The 8789-nt window shown below is 24.1% G+C and overlaps 1 protein-coding gene across 1 annotated transcript; it reads left to right on the top strand.

Annotated features, from left to right (window-relative positions):
• The first annotated feature begins 3878 nt into the window (after nucleotides 1–3878).
• On the top strand, nucleotides 3879–5576 carry LOC119609129. Its single transcript, XM_037963832.1, has 4 exons — nucleotides 3879–4016; nucleotides 4130–4195; nucleotides 4271–4444; nucleotides 5388–5576. The coding sequence occupies exons 1-4, from the start codon at nucleotides 4013–4015 to the stop codon at nucleotides 5486–5488; spliced, it is 345 nt and encodes a 114-aa protein (XP_037819760.1). The 5' UTR covers nucleotides 3879–4012; the 3' UTR covers nucleotides 5489–5576.
• The last annotated feature ends 3213 nt before the right edge of the window (nucleotides 5577–8789 follow it).

Here is an 8789-nt window from a genome sequence, read left to right as displayed (position 1 = left end):
GAGTTTCGTTGAAGCGTATGTTCTTTCATAAAATATTGATTAAAAACAAGTAAGAATTTGATGTTCGGTTATGACGAATTTTATGAAAAAATCAAACCCATTATGTTTCGAACCTAATCTGTGATTTATGTCACAGAATTCAAAGCTATTTTTCAAAACTAGGGGATTTGTCCTTAAAGATTTGTATTTTTAGAAAGTTGTGTGTTTCCGAAACCTAAACTTCTACAAGAATTCAGAGTATTTATATCGCTTAAAATAGGTTAGGGTAAAGAAAATATTTTTATGATTTTCGTTAGTAAACGAGAAGTTTATTATTTGTTTGTTTTCATAAATTACTCGACGAATATATCGTCTATTCTCAAGAGCATCTCATTTGCATAATGTTTAAACCATTGAACAAACAACAAACTAGTTTTTAAGCAATAACAAATCGATTTTTGTTATATTGGGGAACTCTTTATAAATAAACAATGCTGTTCACGTAATTAGCACACCCTCTATAAAATAATTATTAAAACAAAGTTGTAATGCAATTGATACATAAATACATACTTCTCAATGGTTTACTTTATGTAATGGAGTAATTCACCTAATAACAGCACGAGATTGAGGGGACAAGTAGCGGCGATTTACGGTTAACATATAAGTTTATAACATATTATTGCAGTATTTAAGTTTTGTTTATAGTATGCTAATTTATAAAACAATGCTGCACTAAAATTAATAAATTTTACAAATACTATTAAATTTGTGCACGCTACTTTTAAAGCTATTCATATTTTGGATTCATTGTCAGTCAGTCCATTAAAAACTTTGCACTGAGTTTTTTACACACTCAATAGCATAGTATTCAGTAATAACTGCACATGGTATTCATTACCTAGAAGTTATTTAATAATTACTTATCCGCAACCTTATATATGTACCTTCTTATTCATTAGTTATAATCCTCGCAAAGCAAATGGTTTGGTGAATACGCTTTTGCTGGGTACAATTACTCATATCTTTAGTTTATCTAAAGTTTATCGAAAAAATATCAAAAATATGTGTATAATTCATGTAGGGTGTAGTAGTATTCACATTGTTAACTTTCTGTTTTTTAAATAATTAATTAATTGTGTCAATTCTAAGAATATTGTTTACTAAATGTTATTCATCCTTCTTACTGAAAAATATTACACAGTTTCCACAGCTTTTGTCGAAAATTTTCTATAAAAAGTTACTTCATAGAAACTATTAGAAAAATGTCTATAAAAATGCTTAAATCGAAAATTTTCTATAAAAACAGCTTCTGTCGAAATTGTATATAAAAAGAGCTTTTATTGAACATTATCTATAAAAAAGCATTTTTCAGAAATTTCAAAAGTTTTTTTATTCGAAAATTTTCTATGCAAACAGCTTCTGTTGAAAATTTATCGAAAATGTTCTATAAGTAGAGATTTTCGAAAAAAAAAATTCTTAGAAAAAGCTTTTTTCGAAAACAGCTTTTATCGACATTTTTCTAAAAAGAGATTTTCAAATAAAAAGTGATTTTATTGAAAATTTTCTTACAAAAAGAGCTTTTATAGAAAACTTCCAATAAAAAAGCTTTTATTGGACATTATCTTTAAAAAACATTTTTTAGAAATCTTTGTATAAACAAGATTTTATGGAAAGTTTTCTATTAAAAGGCTTTCATCAAAAATGTTCTATAAATAAATAAGACTTTTATCGAAAACTTTATACAAAAAGGACTTTTATCGAAATTTCTGTTTAAAGAAAATTTCCGATTATAGTTTTATAAAGAAAGCTTTTATCGAAAATTTCGTAGAAAAGAGTTATGGAAATTTTTATATAAAAAACTTTTATCTCGATAAAATCTCAAATTTGCTTATTGCTTATAAAAGTGTATTTATTAAAAATGTTCTATAATAAGAGCTTTTATAGAATTTTTTTTGTAAAATGAGCTTTTATAAAAAATGTTCTATAAAAAGAGGTTTTTTCGAAAATTTGCTGAAAAAAAAAATATATTTTATCGAAATTTTTCTATAACAAAGAGCTTTTCTTATTCCGATTACGTTCTGCATTCAGTTACGCTACTATCGAAAATTGGTATTCCTACAAAAAACGGAAACGTAAGAATAAGAAGAAGAGATTCCATTTTATTTCAATGCTTTACGATTGTGTGTATTCTGCATTACGATCGTACTACGTTTTTGTAAGTTGTTACTTTAGTGACGGAGGTTCGAATCGAAATGCAGAATACCAAAGTTGCCAAACGGAGAAAATTTCAATTCGAATTGAAATGCAGAAATTTTTCTATAAAAAAAGAGCTTTTATCGAAAATTATCTAAAGAAAGAGCTTTCATCTAAAATTCCCTATAAAGAGAGCTGTTATTAAACATTTCTATAAAAAAGAGCTTTTATCGAAAATTTTATATAATACAGAGATTTTATCGAAAATTTCATATATAATACAGAGATTTTATCGAAAATTTTATATAAAAAAGAGCTTTTATCGAAAATTTTCTATAAAAAAGAGCTTTTATCGAAAATTTTCTATAAAAAAGAGCTTTTATCGAAAATTTTCTATAAAAAGAGCTTTTATCGAAAATTTTCTATAAAATGAGCTTTTATAGAAAATTTTCTATAAAAAAAGAGCTTTTATCGAAAATTTTCTATAAAAAAAGAGCTTTTATCGAAAATTTTCTATAAAGGAGAACTTTTATCGAAAAATTTCTATAAAAAAGAGCTTTTATAGAACATTTTCTATAAAAAATAGCTTTTTTCGAAAATATTCTATAAATAAATAAAAAAGAGCTTTTATAGAAAATTATATATGAAAAGAGCTTTTATGTAATATTATATATAAAAAGAGTTTTTATGAAATGCAGAAATTTTTCTATAAAAAAAGGAGCTTTTATCGAAAATTATCTAAAGAAAGAGCTTTCATCTAAAATTTCCTATAAGGAGAGCTGTTATTAAACATTTCTATAAAAAAGATCTTTATCGACAATTTTCTATAAAAAAGATCTTTTATGGAAAATTTTCTATAAAAAAGAGCTTTTATCGAAAATTTTCTGTAAAAAAGAGCTTTTATCGAAAATTTTCTGTAAAAAAGAGCTTTTATAGAAAATTATATATAAAAAGAGCTTTTATGTAATATTATACATATATAAAAAGAGTTTTTATTGAAAAATTTTTTATATAAAAAACTATTATCGGTAATTTAACATAACAAAAAAAAACTTTTTATAAAAAGAGCTTTTATTGAAAATTTGCTATAGAAAATGCATTTATCACACAAAAATTATCTAAAATGTTTTATAAAAAGAGCACCTTTTTTCATTCTCATTAAAACTTAAAATCTTTCGTTTTTGAACCTTTCAAGGGTCCAGAATATCGATGTAGTACAAATCGAATGACAATGGGAGTCATTTCAATATTGAAAAGCAAAAGTTTATACTCAAAATTTACTTATTCAAAGTTTAATAAAAAATTGTTTTTGAGCAAACATTTGATTGATCGCTAAAATCTATCTAGAACTCTTCCGCGATTAATGATTGCAAATAGAGATTCATCTTCTGGACCAATAGAATACATACAATTTACAAATCGTAAACAAAAGATAAGTAAGAACGAACAAAAAATATAGACTTAATTAAAGAAAATTTAAAAAGGCAAAGTGTGTATATATTAATCACTTTAATCTATTACAATTTAACAATATTTAATTTATTAATAAACACAAGTATAATAAACAACAATAACAGTAAAAAAAAAACAATAATTAATTTAAAGGTCGAGCCTGTTGTACATGTCATACCGTGATATTCTCAATCTAAAATCTCAAATTCTGCTCATCTTAATTTGCGACTTAAATAACACAAACTCAAAAACATCAGGGTTCACTTGTTAAAAGTGAATAAATTCTGTATTCAGTCTGAGCTCAATTCTCAAAGTGTAAACAACAAAACGTGCCCGTTAAATACTAATAACAAATTTGTATTATTTTTTACATTGTTTAAACAAAATGGGTTGGTATTTCTTGTTTATGTTTGTAATTTTTTATTTAAATATAATTTAAAGTGTCTGCATGTTTGAAAATTAATAAAACAAAAAACTATTTTTTACCTTGATTTGATTTTAGCAAATAAAACAATTTTTATTACATTGTGCGCCTTAAGCCTGATTGCGTTGACCTTGGCAGCTGGTGGTAAATAAATTTTAGTGTTGTGATTTTTTAAATAAATTTTTTACATAATTTTGTTTTTTTTTTTCTTCTGTTTAGATTGTCCTTCATCGACTAAAGTTCAAACATGTACTCCGAAATGTTTACATGACAGCGAATGTAGTGCCATAGGTGGTAAATGTTGTTCTAATTTATGCAATGGACGCTCATGTGTCCAACCTAATCTTTTGTCTAATGCTGGCAGTCGTGATACTTCTCCTTTCAGTAAAAATTGTAAGTATTAAATGAAAGCTTTTAGTAAGCTTTTATTTGAAAATTTTCTGCACATAAAAATTAATTCATATAAAGAGAGCTTTTATCGAACATTTTCTATATATATTCCAGTAAAAAGAGCTTTCAAGGAAAATTTTCCATAAAAAGAGCTTTTATCAAAAAAGTTTAATAAACAAAATTTTATTTGATATATTCTATAATAGCTTTTATCGAAATTTTTCTATAAAGAAAAAGTTTTAACAGACAATTTTCTATAAAAGGAGCTTTTATTGCTAATATTCTATAAAGAAAGCTGTATTGAATTTCTTTGTAAAGATATTCTATAAAAATAGCTTTTATCAAAAGTTTTCTATGAAGAGTATTTATTGTAAATTATATATTATTGGAAATTTCCTTTAAAAAGAGCTTCAACTGAAAATTTTTGCATAAAAAGAAAGTTTTCGAATATTTTCGAAAAAAGCTTTTTTCTATCATTGGAAATCTTTTGTTGAAAACTTTTGCATGAAAAGAGAAAGTTTTCGAATATTTTTGAAAAAAGCTTTTGTCTATCATGGAAATTTTTTATTGAAAACTTTTGCATGAAAAGAGCTTTTATAGAATATTTTCTATAAAAATATCTTTTATCAAATATTTTATATATAGCTTTTATCGAAAAAAAGAGCTTTTATCCAAAATTTAAAAAAGCTTTTTTTGAATATTTTTTTCCATCGAAAGTGTTCTATTATCGATAAGAAGAGCTTTTATCGATAATGTTGTATAAAAATACCTTTTATAAAGAATAAACAATAAAAAGAGCTTTCATTGATAATTTATAAGTAAAACTTCAATGAAAGCTCTTTCAAAACTTTTTCTCTAAATATAATGGAAAATTTTACAAAATTGATATACAACATTTTTTTATAAAATAAAATTTAATGAGTACTTTGTATTTCTCGTGTTACAGCTGGTTCCAGTGGTTCTTATTGCGGTAATGTCAAGTGCAGCGCTTTTGAAAAGTGCGAAAGCGATCGTTCTACCAAGAGACCAAAATGTGTACGTGCTTAAGTTATAAACGTTTAAGAAACAAAATAAAATCCGCTATAGACTTGCTTATTATTTGTTAATAAAGTTTAAAACCAGTTTTGTATTTTAATTTAAATTGTTTTCATAGAATTAGTCTAAAGTTAATGGTAAGTAGTAGCACCCACGATGACGTCGTACGCTAACATATGATAATTTTATACCCAAAATTTTGTTTAATTTGTAGTTTAAATTGGATAAGGGAAAATGTCATTTCCTTTCTTTTTATGTATATGTTTAATATTAGACTTTTTTCCAAATAATATTATGAAACATATTAAATCATAATATGATTTCAATATTTATTAGCTGACATACCTGTAGTATATGTAATTGTGTATTTTTAAATATTTACAAAATAAACGTTATTTATGTATGTATATCTTAATTGAATATTCCTGATAACCTGCAGACAACAATAAAAAACGGTTAAGGTGTTTGATGAAAAACACAACAGCAAGACAATCTTTCAATTATGCAATATTATATATGCAACTACAAACAATAAAAAAACACATCCTTACATACAATTGATACATGTTTCAGGTACTTTTGGAAACTGTATACTTACCCACATCTATCCCTAGAATGTCATGTTTGATTTTCTTTTCAAAAAGTTCAACATTTTCTAAATAAAATGCAATCTATGAGAAGCTACTATCATGAACGAAGGATTCCATACAAAGAGCTTTTATCAAATACTTTTCAATAAAAAGCTTTTATCGAAAATTTTCTATAAAAAAAGTTTTCTTCAAAAAAAGAGCTTCTATCGAAAATTTATATATAAAAAACAGCTTTAATCGAAAATTTTCTATAAAAAAAGTGCTTTTATCGAAAATTTTCTTTAAAAAATAAGGATTTATCGAAAAAAAATTTTTATAAGTTTTTATAGAATATTTTCTATAAAAAGAACTTTTACATATTTCTTTCTATGTAAAAAGCTTTTAATTAAAATTTTCTATAAAAAGAGCTTTTATCGAATATTTGCCACAAAAAGAACTTTTGTAAAAATTTTGTAGCGTTATCAAAATTGTTCCCTATTAAAATGAGCTTTTATCGAAAATTATATATAAAAAAGGCTCTAATTTTCAATAAAAAAAGAGCTTTTATCGAATATTTTCTATTAAGAGATTTTATCGAACATTTTCTATAAAGAGTTTTATCAAAATTGTCCCCTATAAAAATGAGCTTTTTTCGAATATTGTATATAAAAAAGGCTTTAAATTTTCTATAAAAAGAGCTTTTATAGATTATTTCTATAAAAAGACCTTTTATCAAATATTTTCTATAAAAGAGCTTTTATAGATTACTTCTATACCAAAGAGCTTTTTTAGAATATTTTCTATATAAAGAGCTTTTAATTAGAATTTTCTATATAGAGCTTTATTAAATAGTTTATATAAAAAAGGCTTTAAATTTTCTATAAAAAAGAGCTTTCATCGAATATTTTCTATAAAAAGAGCTTTTATAAAACATTTTCTATAAAGAGCTTTATCAAAATTTTTCCCTATAAAAAGAGCTTTTATCAAATATTTCTGTAAAAAGAGCTTTTATTGAATATTTTCTATAAAAAAGGCTTTTATCGAATATTTTTTATAAAAAGAGCTTTTATAGATTATTTCTATAAAAAAAAGCTTTTTTTAGAATATTTTCTATATAAAGTACTTTTAATTAGAATTTTCTATATAGAGCTTTATTAAAAATGTTCTTTATAAAAAAGTACTTTTATAGAAAAATTTATATAAAAAAGGTTTCTATCGAAAATTTTCTATAAAAAAGAGCTTTTATCGAATATTTTCCAAAAAAAGAATTTTAATGGAAATTTTTCTATAAAAAGAGCTTTCTTCAAAATTTGTTTATATAAAAAGAGCTTCTATCGAAAATGTATCTATAGAAAAAGTGTTTTTTTTTTTTGAAAATTTATTTGTAAAAAAGAGCTTTTGTCAAAAATTTTCTATGAAGAGCTTTATCAAAATTGTTCTCTTTATCGAAAATTGTACATAAAAAGGCTTTATCGTAAAGTTTGTATAAAAATGAGCTTTTATCGAAAAAATTCAATAAAAAGAGCTTTTATGGAATATTTTCTATATAAAAAGCTTTTATAGAATATTTTCTATATAAAGATATATAAAATAGAATATTTTCTATAAAAAGCTTTATCAAAATTTTTCTTTATAAAAAAGAGCTTATATAGAAAATTTTCTATAAAAAAAGCTTTATCGAAAATGTTCTATAAAAAAAGGGGTTATAAAATATTTTCTATAAAAAAGAGCTTTTATTGAATATTTTCTATAAAAAAGAGCTTTTATTGAATATTTTCTATAAAATGAGCTTTTGTCATATGTTTTCTATGAAAAAGAGCTTTTATCGTAAATTTTCTCTAAAAAGAGCTTTTGTCGAAAGTTTTCTATGAAAAAGAACATTTAACGAATATTTTCTACAAAAAAAGCTTTTATCTAAGATTTTCTAGAATAGAGCTTTTATCGAAATTTGTCAATAAAAAGAGCTTTTATCGAAATTTGTCAATATATAAATCCGAACAAGTTTGATGCCTACCTTTTAAAAGCCTAATGACGAATACATCAGTTCTTCTGGATCTTTGCTAACAAGCATGTCAAAGGTAATTATGTCTGGCATTACTAGGCTTAAGTGTATGTAGATATACATAATCACATAAATATTTTACTTACTGCACTTTATAACAATTTGCTATTGTTTTAAAGACATTTTCATGTTGATGTTGCTTCAATTGTTTATCGTTTTGTGCAAATTATAAAATTGTTTAAACAAGCCTGCTTGGCTTAGCTGTCTGTTTGATATCCTCTAACAAAATTCATACCGTAAATTTGAAGTGTGGGCGGGCCGCCGTTTTTCTTCATGTTTCTTTAACATTTTCGTATTTTATGTTTTTTTTTTTCCTTTTTGGCAAAAGGAAAAACTTACTTTGCCAAAGCATGAGTGAATGCATGGATATGTGAACACTTTCTCTGCTGACAAACCATTCATAACAAATTAAAAGAAAAAAAAATCACATACATCGTTCATACATATATATAAAAAAAAGGAAAAATGAAACGAAATAATTAGCATAATCGTGCCGATATATTTTTTCTTTCTATTTTTTTTTTTCTAAAGGCTCTATGGTGTTAGAGTTGCTGTGAGTACGAGTGAGTATATGGATTATTTCAGCACCTATTTGGTATTTTAAATTAAAAGAAAAATATCAAATGCACAACACAAACATCATCAAGCTGATGAAAATGTTAGAGTGACTCTTCTTGGGTTC

This window comes from Lucilia sericata, unplaced genomic scaffold (genome assembly GCF_015586225.1).
Source record: "Lucilia sericata isolate MDLA Ls3-8-SP2 unplaced genomic scaffold, ASM1558622v1 Contig000932F_arrow, whole genome shotgun sequence".
In the NCBI taxonomy this organism is placed as follows: Eukaryota; Metazoa; Arthropoda; class Insecta; order Diptera; family Calliphoridae; genus Lucilia; species Lucilia sericata.
This window is presented reverse-complemented; position numbering and strand designations above follow the sequence as displayed.